Source organism: Oncorhynchus mykiss, chromosome 26, assembly GCF_013265735.2.
Source record: "Oncorhynchus mykiss isolate Arlee chromosome 26, USDA_OmykA_1.1, whole genome shotgun sequence".
NCBI lineage: Eukaryota > Metazoa > Chordata > Actinopteri > Salmoniformes > Salmonidae > Oncorhynchus > Oncorhynchus mykiss.
In genome coordinates this window covers 28,283,917-28,301,260 of record NC_048590.1, presented here as the reverse complement: position 1 = coordinate 28,301,260, position 17,344 = coordinate 28,283,917, and the positions used below count along the sequence as shown (strand labels likewise).

Genomic DNA, 17,344 nt, shown 5'->3' with positions numbered 1-17,344 from the left:
CCACTGGTACCGGCCGATGCTTAAAAAAAAAAAAAGCAACTGTTTTTAGCAGAGATCCCTCTTTACTTTTGTGCTGAAGGCTTCTTCCCCAGAGAACAAGACGGGGGCTTTGATGAGGGTGGCTCAGAGACTGGATTTGCTTTTGGGAGTTGTGATAATCGCGAGCTCCACCGCTGTTCCTCTGAAATCAAATATGGAACAAGACACAGGACATAAAAGAGAGAGGTGTTTTGTCTCTGAATTTGTGTTTGAACACTAGTTTGTCAGGAAAGCAGCGGAGTGGGAAACACACGCCGCCTCTCCCCTCCTAAAGTAGGTGAAGGGGATATGGGGGGGGGGGGGTGCCAGGAGGGAGGGAGGGAGGCAGAGAAAGATTGGTTGCCTTGCGGGGTACATCTCTTTGTTGTGTAAATGGGCGCAGGGCTTTTATTTGTCTCTGCTTAACACATGGGCGCAGGTGCACTATGTGACTCATAACAGTAGAATCAAAGCAGTACAATCCTGAGTGGAATAAGTAGAGGAGCTAATGCAGCTTCTTCTTCTTCTGTCACTCTGTGTGGAGAAGACGAGGCCTGGATGTTGGAGGAGTTAGTCTCTGATCCCAAGACAGAGCCAAGACTTTAACAGGGAAAAGGGGGCTGTTTTTCTCTTATTTTCTCTGGTTGCAGGGAAAGGTAAAGAGAGAGCCTGTGGTATGGGTGGTGTGTGGGGATGGAGGTTGAGTAGGCGGTGATGGAGGGCTGGTCTGGAGGCTTTTAGAAGTTGTTGTATGGGCCTGGTGGGAGGCGAGGGCGAGGGGATATGAGCTGCCATAGCTTGTCCTGCAACTGGTTATAGGTGTTTAGAGGTTATATACTGGCTGGTAGGAGGTGTGTGTGTGTGTGTGTGTGTGTGTGCGTGTGCGTGTGCGCATGCGTGCGTGTACAGGGGCTATCTGCAGGGACCTGCAGGCTGGTGTGGGAGGCAGACAGCGGTGGTGGAGTTTAGGAGTGTCGAGGGCACAGGCGCACCTGGAGCAGAGCAGGGTTGCCAGGGGCAGCTGTGCTGTGACATGCCGGGTGAGGAGCCTGCAGTGTACCTGTAATGCAGAAATGCAGCTGGATGCAGATGCTGCTGAAAGGCTTTTGCTTGTGTAAGCACCCAGGCTTCACCAGAGGCCTGAAGAGCTGCTTGATAAACACAAATGAACACAATGCTTCATATCATTATGTCCCCTACTGGGAATTCTCTTTTATTTATTTATTTGTTTCAAACTATTTTTACTTTTTTCATCCTCACCTAAAAATGGTTGAGGAGTTTAGATTTGAAGAGCGGTGTGTTTTTAATGAGCGGCTGATGTGTGTATATATGATGTGTGTATATGTAAGATTTTTATTGCAATCATAATATTTATGGGAGCACATCCTCTGTGCATTTAGGTTGTTCCCCTGCAGTATATACCAGGATGTGGAGGCCATCAGGGAGAGCCAGCCAGCTGCTGATTGCAAACATTCACATGTTTATACGCCAATCTCATCTCATATACACACTTTTTCCTTAACCCACTTTTGCAGTTCATTTTACGTACATACTCCTTTTAGGGGACAGGAGCTACTGTACAGATGTAGGATCTTAATTGGATTACTCTTTTGTTACTGTGAATTTTCCTGCACAGCAGGAAATGCAAACTTGTAGTGTTTAAAGTCATGTTTAAAAAGTCTGAAGTTTGTAATTTCCACTTTAAAATGTCAGACTTGAATTGCCCTGACGAAAAATGTATCAACCCCTACAAAACGGTTCCATACATTTTTATCCACATAATAATTCACATTTCCTCTTGCTGCAGGATTATTATTGTATTATTCTGGCTGAAAGGAAGATCCTACATATGTAGGTGTGTCACCAACTTTATCAGCCTGATAAGCACCATTTCCCTCTGAACAGTAGATCAATAGATAAACTGTGTACATAGTAAAATACAAATAAAGTGAGTAATGTGGCACGAACATGATGTAGTACAGGGATCATCAACTAGACTCAGCCGTTGGTCAGGGGGCCGGAACTAGATAGGAACCAGGCTCTGAGGGGTGGACAGTCCTCTTCTGGCCCAAGCAGATATAACATTTGACTAAAACATAATAATTTCAAAGTATTTTGTATATTGGGGAACCCTGATGTAGTGCATATGTGCACTGGAGTCCACTATTCCCAATTCAAACACATTATTTATTGCTTCTGATATTTATAGTAAATGTAGATCATGAATCCAGTACAATGCACACAAACACAAGGTCCTTGCAGATGATCAGAGGTTGACTGTATCAGTCTTAAGTCTTGTAAGGCTGACTTCATGATACAGTGGGCTGACTGTGGTCATAGATAGATGTATCACTTTGTAAACTGAGCATCGCTCTGAGTGAAGACATAACGGGCTATCATTGGATGGACAGCATGCTGCGGAGCAGGGTTGCTGACGGGCAGCTGTACGGGCACCTGCGTTAAGGGTCCGTCTGACAGGAGGACAGAGGAGAGAGACACGCCGCGGCGGCAGCTCTGTGGCTCGTGGGGAAAAGCTGTATCTTGTAGGATATTCATGTGTAGCTGGGAGGCCATTGCTGGTGTGTGTGTAAATAGCCAGGCTTTTTTTACACGCCCTTGTCACTGGCACAACGGCTTGATGTGACACTTCCTCCTTGGCTGTGGTGATGCTAGTCTGGAGGAGGGAAAGAAAGAAAGTGGCGGGAGAGGGAGGTGGTGGGGGAGAGAATCAACTCCCTTCAGGGACTTTTGCTAGCGAGAACCCTGGCTGTGAATGACAAAAAAGATTGTAATTTGCTTTTGACAGATCACTCAGACACCCTTGTTTCTAAGAGACTTTCACTTAGCAGGGAAACAGGGACTAGAAGAAAGGAAGTCTGCTCTGCTCCGGGCTCTGAGACTAAGACCCAGGATTTTGCCTCACAGTGGTCGGGTGAATGACACACAGAGGTTATCTCCTTTGTGTGTGTGTGTGTGTATGTGTGTGTGTGTGTGTTTAGCTGAACTCAGAGAGACTACAGCTCCCTTTCATCGATGCAGCTACATGTATTTTGACTAGACAGCCATCTGCAGGCGGAGCAGGATGGTGCAGGAAGCAGAGCTCATTTTGGGTTCTCTTTGAACCAGGGCAGGTCAGGACCTGGCAGAGGGCAGCTCTTGTGAGTAGACGTGCCTTTGGATGAAACGCGTCAGCAAAGCCTTCTGCAAATACAGCCAAACAATCATTGTTTGATGTGGCCCTTTCATGTAGGCACAGTTGTATCGTCTCAAGTGATCTGGATTTCCTTGTTGTCTGGCTGTTTCACAGCATCAGATGACTTACCAGACAACATTTGTCATGTACTGTACCTCGACATTCTTCTATCACTTTTTTTTTATTAAGCATTTATTTGAATTTCTCTCTTTTTTAATTCAAGAAGGATTTTAAGAGTATGGTCATTGTGACATAGCTGACAAGACACTCTATGCTCATTGAATGTGGGTTGACATGGTTCATTTCATTTTCTAAAATCAATTCTAGAATCTTTATAGTACTAAACAGAACAGGACTGTCTTTCTGTCTACCTCTGCCTCCTGGCAACAGACCAGCTCCCATCCATCTCTGGGTTGGCATGATGCCCATTATCTCAACACCCTGCCCGTCCTATCAGGTCAGCAGGTCAGAGTCAGACCACCAGGGGGCAGTGTGCCAGGCTCTGCCGCTCTGCTCTGACCCCAGTCTGAAGACCCAATGGAGATGAGCTCATCAGATGGCTGATTAGATAGATGCCCCTCGTTTGACTGGGATGATCCTGAACAGAGATCCTCACCCCCCCCCCCCCCCCCCCCCCCCCCTCCCCAGGGCCTTGCCTTGGTGTGTTTATCCGTCTTTGGGTTGCTCAGATTTACCAATGACATGAGAGGTGGAGATAAAGGAGAAGGCCAACAACTACAGAGGTCCTGGCTGCTTTCATCTAAAGGAGAGAAACAGAGTTTAAAAAAAAAATGAAGCAGAAATGAATGCACACATTAAAGTCATTACTCACATTTCGGCCTGTAGTAAATTATTTATGTAGGGCCTGGCTGCGTGAGTGCACCACATTAATGCAGGCCTTGGTTTTAGACTGCTTCCTGGCAGGCTTGGCACGGTGCTCTGTCAACAATCACTAATGATTAGGTTAATAGAGTGTGTTAGTTGGAGGTCATTTAACTCTAAACCACACCAGAGTGGCCAGTGGGGTATATTACAAAGCAACTCAACAACCAAAAGCACATATCTAAGTTTATCCTTCTTAATGAACCAGAAAATCAATAGTTATTCCTAGTTGTTTATCAAAGTTAGCTGGCTAACTCATTGATCCTGCTTTGTAGTATACCCTCTGGTCTAAGGGAGTGTCAACAGGTGAAACTCACGTTATAGGCTGTATCTGCAGACCCAGTTGTAGGTCAGTTACCCCCCTAACGCAGTGGAGGGTTTCCTCAGAGTGTGTAAGTCAGAGCCATGTCAGGGCGCTTTGTTTGGATTGGTCCTTCTTGGGTGCCTGGTTGTGCATTGGACCAGTGAAAGACTAGAGGACACTGGCAAGAACACTGACCTACTGTACTAGGCTGAACTGGATAGAGAGGCTCAATCTTAATGTCGTGGCTCAGAGATAGCCTCCTTCCATCCAGCAGCTTTATTAGTGCGTATTGGATCGCTGTGTTTGTGTAGTACACATAGCCGTTGTCGTGACACCCTTTATATTAATACAATTCATTGGTTCCAGAGTCGTGTTTGATGACTGAGAACAAACAAAGAGACAAGGAAGGAATTCGATGTGATGTCGCTATGGCGCTAGAGCAGTGTCCTATCACTAAATAACTTTATGAACAGTTGTTTGGGGGATGGAGGTTTGTATGTCCGGGAGGATTTGGATGACAAAGGGCAGAGTTGATGAAAGGGAGTTGGGTGGAGTGTTATTTGGTGGTTCAGATCATATTTGGATGGGAGAGAGAGAGGGTCTGTGTTCCAGCCTATGTTGAATGAACTCACAGAGGTGTAGGGGTGTACTGAAAAAGACCATATGAGGCATGTCTGTGGACTGGAGATCCATGTTAACTCTGGGGAGGGTAGGGTGTCTGTCTGCCTGTCTCTCTGTGTCTGTCTCTATGTGTGTCTGTGTGTGTCTCTGTATGTCGGTCTGTCTCTCTGTGTACGCGTGTGTGTGTGTATCTCCTATGTCAGGTCAATCAGTCAGCCAGGCCAGGAGTGGCTCAGCCAGGATTACCTATAGCTACATGTACGTATGTCTGGCAGAAGCAGCACTAGAGGAAGTGTATGTTGACTCAGTCACACAGAATGAGTGCTTTATAAATAACCCTAAAGCACCTTTCTGCTTCATGCACACATGCAAAGTGTTAGGGAAATATGGTCAGGGGGGAGTTGGAAGAGGAGGAAACGTGTCTGTCGTTAGAGATTCAGCAGTTAGAGATACTCTAACATCTCAAACTGAAGCAGAGCCAGTAGCACTGCACTGTATGCCTGCTCTGGAACAGCCTACAGATGACAAAATGCGTGTTCTGTGCTGATTTATGCAGTTGTAAATCATTAGAGTTCATGTGTAATATATGTGTAATTAAGTCAAGGCAAAGCTTTGTGTTATGAACGTCTTGTGGGGTTTTGAGCAGATTAAGAACCCCCCTCAGCACCCCCGACCCCCCCGAATAAAAACCAGAGCTTCTTACAGGAAACAATCCCCCCATCCAGTCTTATGACATCATGGCTAAATCCATGCGTGAGATGGAGGTGACCTCAGTGGGTGGATTTGCGGTGGATCTTTTTTAACACCCAAACAATTCCCAGGGAAAAAAGCATGGCCAGTGGCTCAAATGTGATTAGAGGGGGGAGTTGTGTGGACAGGTGCATGGCTGGGTGGCTGCCAGTGAGGTAACACTTGGCTCACTTTGACACAGATGCAGACTGGTCCTGTTTCTTGGTGGCTGATGGGTCAGGCGCCGGGCCCGGGCCCAGGTTCAATGTTGATGAAGTGATAGAGGGTGGTGGTCCTGGCTCTGTCTGAAGACGATTGGTGTTTAGGATGAGATCTGACATGGTTCAGTTGCTCAGGAAATGAAGTATGACAACGTGGGCATCTTCTCGCTAATACAGCTAATATCTGTTTGTCTGTTAGATGATTGCAAAGTGTCCCTGTGTCTACAGATACATGTTGTATGCTGTGTTTGAGAGTAGTAGTAATGCGTCTGCTTTTATCAATGTTGAGTCCATCTCTCTTTACTCATTCTCTTTGAGCTTTCATGTGTTTTTTTCTCAGCCCGGCCTTCTGTGTCTGGACCCGTTTTTGGACCCTTCGAACGCACATTTTCCTTAAAGCATCAACTTGAAACGGGTCCAGATATAAAGTGGTACCAGCATGTGGACCCCAGTGCCTTGGAAGAGTTTAAAAGAATCTCAGAGAAGAAAGAGGAATACATAATAATAGTACTGAAGGAAAAACATAATAAAGCCTCGTTTTCTTTGGGAAAGGAGTCTTTCATCTTTCTATAACAATAATGCTCTCAATGAGTGCACAGGACTGTGTTTAGTCCAGGAAGCTTCCACTGGCAGACATGAAAGGCTCCAGGGAGGCTGGATGGAGTGGGCTTTAAAGGCTCTGTACGGCACACGGGTCAGTCCTCACCTCTCGCCTCTCTCTTCCTCCTCTTCCTTCTTCCCTTTCTCCACCTCTCCTCTTTCTCCTCCTTCAATGGAGGCCGACATGGAACAGCAGAGCGGTCTGAGAGTGGCAGACAGTGAAATGAAATGGCTGTGGCTGTTTTGGTTGTACCCCTCTGCTTCCCCCTGGCCTGTGGTGTATGTCTGAGCTTGAGGCCCCCGGGGGTTTAGGAAATGGAGCATCACAGTTCTGTTGCCTGTCTGACGTCAAGGCCCGGCCCCTCTGCAGCTGTGGCGTGTGTTCAACAACTCTCTCTGTTTACAGTCACCGTCGTGACAAGGGGGTTCATTCTGACTATAGGGAAAGTCTAATTGTTATGGAAGCACACAGTATACATGAACATTCTCACTAAGACGTTCTACAACATTACAAACCTTTCTTTCTACTTCTCCCTATCTGTTTTTATGACTCTGGGTATTCTGCCTAAGAAAAAGAATCCAAATTTAATTTGAGGTCTTATTTTTCCTTCCTTTTTTCTTTTCCTTGTTGAGAGTCCACTTTCCCATATTGGTTGTTAATTGGCATAATGTTGAGTGTGGGAACAGGTTCAGCTCCTGTCCAGATGGTTGTGTAGAAACCCTATCCCTTCATGTTACCTCACTGCTAGCGGACTAATTCAGTTATTACAAAAACAACAGATTAGCCCACTCAGGATTAAAACCTGTGTGGGAGAGCTTGTTTATTGCAGTTATTTACTCAGTAAATTGTTTGCTTTTGAATAACATAAATTAATGATATCGTGCCCAAAGCTAAATAGTTTTAGTTCAATCTCCCCTGCAGAAAATGTAAATGTTTATTTTTGGGAGTTACCATTTTTTTTCTCCTCTTTCTAAATCAACTCAAGCATTTGTTTTCTGTCCCACCTCCTCGCTTTATCCCCCCTCCCTCTGGTTCGCCTCCCCTCCCCCAATCTGCTTTCCTCTTTGCCTCAGCACTTATGAGGCTCAAGGGGAAGAACCATTTCAGCCCCTCCCCTTCTCTCAACCACCCCCTAACACTGCGGCGAATGGTTCAGCCCTGTTTTGCATAAGTTTCCTCTGAGTAGATCCATGTGTGAAGGGCCAGCCCAGGACTGAAAGAATTAGTCCCTTTTTAACGGGTTCGATGTATGTCTAGGGAGAAGGCTTGTGTGCTGCTGCTGCCGTGCTCTGAAACAGTACACTTGCTCCAGTCATCAGTATAATAGCCGAAGCTATCATGTATTGTGCCTACCCTGTCCCTGGAATGGGCAGCAACTCCTTAATGTATTACTACAACGGGAAATCGGTGAGTTCTGTCTGCGGGAGAAAGAGAGGGAGAGTGTGTGTGTGTATGTGTGTGTGTGTGTGTGTGTGTGTGTGTGTGTGTGTGTGTGTGTGTGTGTGTGTGTGTGTGTGTGTGTGTTTGTGTGTGTGTGTGTGTGTGTGTGTGTGTGTGTGTGTGTGTCCACGTTTGTAATTGGCCCACGGGTATGGAGTTGCAGAATATTGGGTTGTCCGGCTGCACAGGATGTTTCTCGGCTCTAGAGTTTATCACTCCTCTCTGCTTTACTCTCTCTCTCCCTTTCTCCCTGCCCTTCTCTCTCTTTCTGTCTCTCTCTCTCTCCCTTTCTCCCTGCCCTTCTCTCTCTTTCTGTCTCTCTCTCTCTCATTTTCCCTCTCTCCTCTGTGGACTGATTTTCCGTTGCCTCAGTTACAGCTGTGTGTCAGTACCATTTGTTTTTCTTTGCAGTTCAAATAGAGGACTTACTTCATTTCTTTCTCAATATGTTCCAGACATGTTATAGCCTGAATCTGTTAGATGGTTCACTTCTTCTTTTTTTAGCTAACCATGTATGTCAAAACTTCAACTTAATTTCAGCACAGACTTCTCTATTAGAGATAAAGCAGAATATAAGCAAGGCACATCAATTGTATATAAGTAGGAACAAAACTCAATATGTGGATGTGTGTGGTTGAAAAAAGTCAAACACGTTTTTTCCTCTCACCTCTGTTCGTAGTCAGATAGACTGAAAATATTGTTTTTTTTAAGCTGTGAATGTATTTTTACTGGCTGGTTGGTTCAGCACTGGGACTGGGTTGAAATAATAACATGTGGAAGTCTGGAAATGATTAAGGAAAAGAGGCTGCCTGTTGAGGTTAGACTTTCCTGTTTGTAGATTGAGCTCCTAGCACCAGCGTTGCTGTTATTCCATCTGTTTTTAATCACATCGGCATTCTGGACTCTACAGGGAGCCTAATGTGATTCCTGGATTGCTCAGTAAAAAACTCTTTGATTTCTGTGTTCCTGCAAAAACGTAATTTTTTGTGTGTATGTGGGAGAGTGTGTAGTGTGCGTGTGTGTGGTTGCGTGCATTTGTGTTTCGGTTTACCTGCCTCTGAGCTAAATTGAGTTTCCTCAGATGCTTGCAGTAATTGTGTCACAGGTGTAAAAGTCTCACTGGCACTGCTGCTGAATAAGAGATGAGCAGAGAAAAGTCTCTTCCTGTTTCTCAGCTCCTCTCCACAGAGCAGAAACACTGAAACACCCAGTCAGCTCCATCCAGAAAGAGAACTCCACCTTTCAGAGTCAAGGTCTCACTGGACCTCATTCTCTGATCTTCTCTCCAGAGAGCAAAAACACTGAAACACCCAGTCAGCTCCATCCAGAAAGAGAACTCCACCTTTCAGAGTCAAGGTCTCACTGGACCTCATTCTCTGATCTTCTCTCCAGAGAGCAAAAACACTGAAACACCCAGTCAGCTCCATCCAGAAAGAGAACTCCACCTTTCACAGTCAAGGTCTCACTGGACCTCATTCTCTGATCTTCTCTCCAGAGAGCAAAAACACTGAAACACCCAGTCAGCTCCATCCAGAAAGAGAACTCCACCTTTCAGAGTCAAGGTCTCACTGGACCTCATTCTCTGATCTTCTCTCCAGAGAGCAAAAACACTGAAACACCCAGTCAGCTCCATCCAGAAAGAGAACTCCACCTTTCACAGTCAAGGTCTCACTGGACCTCATTCTCTGATCTTCTCTCCAGAGAGCAAAAACACTGAAACACCCAGTCAGCTCCATCCAGAAAGAGAACTCCACCTTTCAGAGTCAAGGTCTCACTGGACCTATTCTCTGATTTTAGAAACCAGGAAGTTGAACATTTCTATACCATTGTGAGATTCACTTTTATGAGGTCAACATGTTCAGGCTCGTGTTTTAGCCTTCCTCATACCCCATTAGGACAATGCCCTTTGTTCCTACAGCACCACAGATCACTTGATCTTTTTATATTATGTATTACCAGGAATGTCTTACAGGCCGGCAGAGGGAGAAAATTGGGAACGTGTGGGCAGCATGGGTCAACTTTATGATCCAAAGCAGTCGATAAATAACCAACCAATACCAAGCTCTTTATCTTCTCTTCATCGGAGGAGAGATAAATCGTGTTTACTGTGAGCATCAACAAAACTCACATTTACTTGTTGGAGTTTTGAGAGTGATTATTGTTTTTATGGTAAGAGCCTTAAAGTCTTTGATTTCTGTGTTTTATGGCGTATGAAGTGTTTTATTTCCGTTGTTTCCTCCAGTTCCATAGAAAATGAGTAACCCAAGCTTTAGAGAATTCAGATATTTGGGAGGATTTGGTGGGTGGAGTGTGTTTTTCTAAGGTGTGGCCTTTCCTGTCTAATATCCCTCAAGTGCACTGAGGACTGGACCAAGGAGGCATCCAGTAAATGACTGTTTTTCTTCCCAGCTCAGGAAATATGGAATAAGTGTTTACAGCACAAGATAACATCAGGTTTTGCCTCAGAGTTTAAAATGTATGTTGACAGCTTCCCACGTATATAACACCTGATATCACCTCATTTATCAGAGTGCAGTTGGTCTTTGAAAATGGTGTTTCTTGAGACCTAAATCTTGGAGTTTTTAAGCATCAACAGCTTGAGGCTTGAGATGTCTCTGTTAAAGGGTTGCCTGGTACCAGGCTGCAGCGCTCAACATGCCCCATCAGGAAGGTGGTTCTGGGGCTGTGTAGCAGGGGACCATTGTGTTGGAGCTGCGTGTGTGCCTTTTAGCCTCTATAAGTGTGTTAGATTTAGACTTGAAAAGAAAGGCCCTCGGGCATGGTTTGGTTCCACATAGTGACGTGCAGAGACAGGATACTGTGTTGACACCAGCAGTCCACTGCTTTCAGCTGTTCTCTTTTGTGAGTTTTTACTGCGGTGATCATTTATTTTTAAGAGGTTATTTTCGCCGTCGTCATTTGGTGTATCCATATGTTGACAGTTTGAATGTTTTTTTTCATGTGCTGTTTTGATTGGTGTGGTGTTGAGATCAAAGGCGGGTGCTGTAGGCTGGTGATGTGTGGAAAGGTGTGGAGGGACTCATCAGCCCTCTCAGATCAGCCACAGAGAGACGAGAGAGTTGCAGAACGAAGCTCTGCCAAGAACCTACTGTCCCCATTCTCTCCAATCTGACAGTGAAATCTGATGCTTGTTGATATTAAGTCAAACATGAGTAAGCTCAGTGTATGAACCACAAACCCTGAATTAATGATTGCTTATGGATTATGATGGCTACAGATATTCTTAAATTAAACGTGATGCGGAAAATATACAGAAACTAAACACCCAAACTCCAACAACTGTGCTGGCCCTGCTGGCCCGGGCTCTGAGTGATGTCTCTTTAATTCATGTGGTAGTAAAAGGAAACCCAGGCGGGCCCTCTCCTCCAGAGGCTAGGGGAATGAGGCGCCCGGTGTTTGGGTGTTTTATTAATGCCTTGACTGGCTAGCCCAGTGTGAAGAGGACAATTAGCATCATCCAACGCCATATGCTGCCCATTGAGGCTCAGACTGGGACAAAGCCAGGGCTCCTGTGTGAGGCTAACCTGGAATCACCACGGGAGTCCCCACACCCTGGGTCACATGTGCGAGCCAGAGGAGCCAAAAGATCCTCTCCCCTCCCTGCTAAACGACATGTACACAGGGTGCTGGAGTTACACACACAGCTAATCACATGCTCACACACACTGCTTGCTCAGCAAGACCCCGTGGCCCTGAGTGTTGGCTAAGCTGACTGACTGATATGTCGTTCACGTGTGTGTGTGTGTGTGTGTGTGTGTGTGTGTGTGTGTGTGTGTGTGTGTGTGTGTGTGTGTCTTTCTCTTGACGTACGTAGTAAAGTGATGACGAATGAAGTTGAGGTTGTGTCTCATAAATAAGATGATTATTCTTCAGTAGGACAGCAAAACATTCTCTCCAAGCCCACTGACACATCTTGTTGCATTAGGAAGCAAACTTTGAAGTTCTTGAAGGGCTCTGTTCACACAAACAGATGAGTACGCCATTAGGTCATTAAAAAAATAATTTATGTTGGTGACTAGAGGATGGGTGGGGGAGGGCTGGGTGGCAGGTCTGGTAGTGATTTGTGCTGCATGGTGATGGTGTTAAGGTTGAGGGACCGGCCCTCTTTGTGGCGTGGTGAGTTCACTAGCTCTCGCTCCCTCCATCTGGAGTGGATGAAGTCAGAGACCACATCACTAATGTTTGGCCTCACGACTCTTTGATCCTCCCACCCAGCCTGGCACAGCCACAGCTGCACAACAGCCCTCTGTGCCTCACCGCTCATCCCCTCCCTCGATCCCTCGCAGCTCACAGCCAGGTAGCAAAATGAAGAAAAGCACAGGCCCCATATTTGATTTTCTGATTTGATTTCTGTTTCTTTGGCGAGCTGCAATTTGCAGTGTTTATATGAAAGTGTGTGTGCTGGTGTCATTATAGTTCCATTAAGAGCTGAGACAATCTGAAATGCAAACACCCCCTGATAATCCAGTCCTCCCTCCACAAGCCTTCCAAATGAGCCCAGCTGCCACACCACTGGCTTCTTAAACTGACACAGCTCAGTTCGTTCACTACATTCATTAAAGTAGACATGAATCTGGCTTCAACATACAAAGCTACTTTACAAATGACAGTCGTGTGAGGAATAGGGACAAATTTAGGCGAAGGTACTCGTTTGCATCTAATGATGGTTAATGAAGCCGTCCTTAATGCACTGGCTTTAGATTGTGATCAACCCACCAGGCAGGGTGGTGGGGCATTAGAATTGTTCCTCTTCAACATCATCCTAATAACTCAACCAAATCATCATCATTATGCTCCTGCCACATACAGAGAACAGTCACAAGTTACATCTTAGAGAATAATGACTTTGACAAAACGCTAGACTGCCCTATGCACCTGCTGTTGTTATTCATGTTAATAATGTCTGTTTTCTTTTGGCAGGTGTATGCCCCTTCTCCCAACACAGAAGACTTCAACAGAGATTCTCCCTCCTACTCATCTCCCAAACCCCCCAGCAGTATGTTTGCAACCACTTTCTTTGGTAAGTGATTCTGACTTAAGACAGTCTCTGTCATGGAGTCTAAAGAAGCCAGTGTCATCTGTTTGTGCAATCTGATGCGCTGTCTTTATCCATTTCTTCTCCTGCCTCTTGATGGACAGTGGACCCATGAGAAAATATTTCTGGACAAACATCCTAACATCACACTCAGTTACTCTCTCTGTAGTCACTCTCTCTGATGTTGCTAAACAGTTTCAAATGTTCAGCTCGATTTAGCCATTTCTTTCTTCTGGTAGACAGTATTTCACTGAGCCTGGTCTCAGAGTCGCTGGTCTTTGAAGGGATCGGGTTGGTTTCTGTTAGCCAAGGCTTAGTGTTATCTCAGCTGTGTCCAGGACAGGGCTTGTGTTTCAGTCCTAAGACCAGACTGGGGGAGTGAACAACCCCCTTGTGTGATCCAGCGACTCAGCAGAGAGGAGGGTGACTGCCCTCTGTGGAAAGGTCTCTCTGGGCTCTCATAATCAAGCTGTGTGTTGTGGTTTGCTGTTGTGGTTTGCTTCACGGCGGTTCAGGCATATTTAATTTTATGTAAACTTGACTTTGGTTATTAAACTAAAGCCATTAAAACGTCTTTGCTCCCTTCTGGAATCAAATCCAGGATGTCTCTTCAATTGGTTGATCCTTTTGTTACATGAGTCGTTATACTGTAAAGAATGGGGATGAAACTCAAAACAGATCCATTTCAACTCAACTCTGTTTGTTGTCATTAGATGGGACCCACAACTCTTCTGATCCGTGGAATTCCTCCAATGGGATCAACCAGCCTAGTTATGGAGGAATGCTGGGAGGATCTTCATCTCACATGCCGCAGTCAGGAAATTACGTCAACATGCACTCACATGACCGCCAGGTAAGCAACCCAGCTAGTGATGTACGCACATACTGTAAGTGATGTCTCAATGTCTCCCCTACCTATTCTTAGACAGTCTACCTCCTCCCTGTTACGCTCTATTGCCCCATTCTCATAAAACATTTGGCTTGCATTGGTTTCAATTTAATATTTGTGGTGTGCAATATTGCCCACCCTGCCTACAGAAAAAGTCCAGCTAGGGGAAACACTGTGACTGATGCGTATTCAGCCTCCATGTCCTGTTCTGCCCCATCAGAGCACATCCCCTCCTCTCTGCTGAGCCTGTAGTGATGTTGCTGTCTGGGCAGTATCTGTGTAAGACACGGCTGACCTCCCCTATCAGTGTTTCATCTGCTCTGTCTGCCCACTGTGTCTCACTGGGACTCACAGGGAGCCTGCAGCTGCTGCCCAACCAAAGCCCTCTGTCTGTCTGGGCTCCACATTCACATACAGTGCCTTGCGAAAGTATTCGGCCCCCTTGAACTTTGCGACCTTTTGCCACATTTCAGGCTTCAAACATAAAGATATAAAACTGTATTTTTTTGTGAAGAATCAACAACAAGTGGGACACAATCATGAAGTGGAACGACATTTATTGGATATTTCAAACTTTTTTAACAAATCAAAAACTGAAAAATTGGGCGTGCAAAATGATTCAGCCCCCTTAAGTTAATACTTTGTAGCGCCACCTTTTGCTGCGATTACAGCTGTAAGTCGCTTGGGGTGTGTCTCTATCAGTTTTGCACATCAAGAGACTGACATTTTTTCCCATTCCTCCTTGCAAAACAGCTCGAGCTCAGTGAGGTTGGATGGAGAGCATTTGTGAACAGCAGTTTTCAGTTCTTTCCACAGATTCTCGATTGGATTCAGGTCTGGACTTTGACTTGGCCATTCTAACACCTGGATATGTTTATTTTTGAACCATTCCATTGTAGATTTTGCTTTATGTTTTGGATCATTGTCTTGTTGGAAGACAAATCTCCGTCCCAGTCTCAGGTCTTTTGCAGACTCCATCAGGTTTTCTTCCAGAATGGTCCTGTATTTGGCTCCATCCATCTTCCCATCAATTTTAACCATCTTCCCTGTCCCTGCTGAAGAAAAGCAGGCCCAAACCATGATGCTGCCACCACCATGTTTGACAGTGGGGATGGTGTGTTCAGCTGTGTTGCTTTTACGCCAAACATAACGTTTTGCATTGTTGCCAAAAAGTTCAATTTTGGTTTCATCTGACCAGAGCACCTTCTTCCACATGTTTGGTGTGTGGCAAACTTTAAACAACACTTTTTATGGATATCTTTAAGAAATGGCTTTCTTCTTGCCACTCTTCCATAAAGGCCAGATTTGTGCAATATACGACTGATTGTTGTCCTATGGACAGAGTCTCCCACCTCAGCTGTAGATCTCTGCAGTTCATCCAGAGTGATCATGGGCCTCTTGACTGCATCTCTGATCAGTCTTCTCCTTGTATGAGCTGAAAGTTTAGAGGGACGGCCAGGTCTTGGTAGATTTGCAGTGGTCTGATACTCCTTCCATTTCAATATTATCGCTTGCACAGTGCTCCTTGGGATGTTTAAAGCTTGGGAAATATTTTTGTATCCAAATCCGGCTTTAAACTTCTTCACAACAGTATATCGGACCTGCCTGGTGTGTTCCTTGTTCTTCATGATGCTCTCTGCGCTTTTAACGGACCTCTGAGACTATCACAGTGCAGGTGCATTTATACGGAGACTTGATTACACACAGGTGGATTGTATTTATCATCATTAGTCATTTAGGTCAACATTGGATCATTCAGAGATCCTCACTGACAATGCACAATGCTATTCTTACCACTGAACAAGTGTATACACACACAATATTGCATTGTCCTGATGAACAAGTGTTTTGTCCTCTTTCTCTTTCAGAATTACCCTCCACACTCTGTGTCGCCGACAGACATCCATGCCAGTCTTCCTCCAATGTCCAGCTTCCACCGCAGCAACGCCAGCACTTCACCATTCGTTAACCCAACACACACCCCGCCTATCAACACCACCGACGGGGTCATGGGTACGGCGAATATTTGGTTGATCTACTCTTAAATATCAATAGGCGAGATAAATTCCTACAATGATGTTCTCTTCTTTAATCTATGCTCTGTGTTATAAATGTCCTCTCCTTGTTTCTGTAGTTGCTGCAAATCGGGGGAACGCCTCTGGAAGCCAGCAGACTGGAGATGCACTGGGCAAAGCCTTGGCTTCGGTGAGTACAGCCCACCCCTGTTCTCCTCCGGGGAAATGGGAAAGCCTCAAAAGAGATTTAGATAGAAACCATGTTACAAATCCACAGAGGTTGTTTGTTGGGAGTAAAGCCCTATTGGTTTACTGGTAAAGGGAGGCACAATCCATGCAGCACTTAAAATTGCACTCTCTCCCTCTGAATGGCAGTTTGATTGAGGCGTTAGGCTTACATGGATGGTTAGGAATCCTCCGTGGATATCCCCTCTAGGTTGGTCCCCTCTCTGGGTGTGAATCCTGTGTTCTTGACTACAGTACCTTCTACACTCACTTTAATATCAAAGATGTGTTTTATTTCTGTGTTAAACTGAGATGGTGCATTATATTAATGGCTCTCTTCAGTCTGTAAAGGAAGTGACCTCGGTGGTCACGATGGGTATTAAGTGCTATAGTGAATGCTGATTAAATAAGCCCAGAGGGATGTGTGTGCAGTTGTTTTTGTGCCTAAGCCTGGATAATTATAGACTTAATCTCTGAGTATACAAGAAGGAAATTGTAAAAAAAAAATGTTTAAAACAAACCTCACCCGTTTGAATAATCCAGCCTTGGTATTTGTTCCATTTTTGATCACACAGTAAGTAACTCATAAACCTTTGTGCTACTGATGATGAATATGTCCTCCGTCCAGTTAGAGCCCTCTTGGTTTCAACAGCCACATAACCTCACAGAGAGCTCTTCTGTCTCTCCTCTTACTGATTATTTCTCATTTTAATAACTCCCAGAACTCATCTGTAACCCGGCCTAATATACACTACATTACCAAAAGTATGTGGACACCTGCTCGTCGAACATCTCATTCCAAAATCATGGGCATTAATATGGAGTTGGCCCCCCCTTTGCTGCCACAAAGTTGGAAACACAGAATCGTTTAGAATGTCATTGTACGCTGTAGCGTTAAGATTTCCCTTCACTGGAACTGAGGGGCCTAAACCGAACCATGAAAAACAGCCCCAGATCATTATTCCTCCTCCACCAAACTTTACAGTTGGCACTATGCATTGGGGCAGGTAGCGTTCTCCTAGCATCCGCCAAACTCAGATTAGTCTGTTGGACTGCCAGATGGTGAAGCAGGATTTATCACTCCAGAGTTCTCACTGCTCCAGAGTCCAATGGTGGAAAGCTTTACACCACTCCAGGCGACACCTGTCAT

General features: G+C 45.3%; 1 protein-coding gene across 8 annotated transcripts in view; it reads left to right on the top strand.

Moving 5' to 3' along the window:
* Positions 1 to 17,344, top strand: part of LOC110506541 (transcription factor 12) — a 96,256-nt gene that overhangs the window by 60,835 nt on the left and 18,077 nt on the right. For all 8 annotated transcript variants that reach the window (XM_021586233.2, XM_021586232.2, XM_021586231.2 and 5 more), the window contains exons 9-12: positions 12,951 to 13,050; positions 13,779 to 13,918; positions 15,823 to 15,967; positions 16,089 to 16,159. In XM_021586233.2, the coding sequence (XP_021441908.1) occupies positions 12,951 to 13,050; positions 13,779 to 13,918; positions 15,823 to 15,967; positions 16,089 to 16,159 (456 nt within the window). The remainder of the gene's footprint in view (positions 1 to 12,950; positions 13,051 to 13,778; positions 13,919 to 15,822; positions 15,968 to 16,088; positions 16,160 to 17,344) is intronic.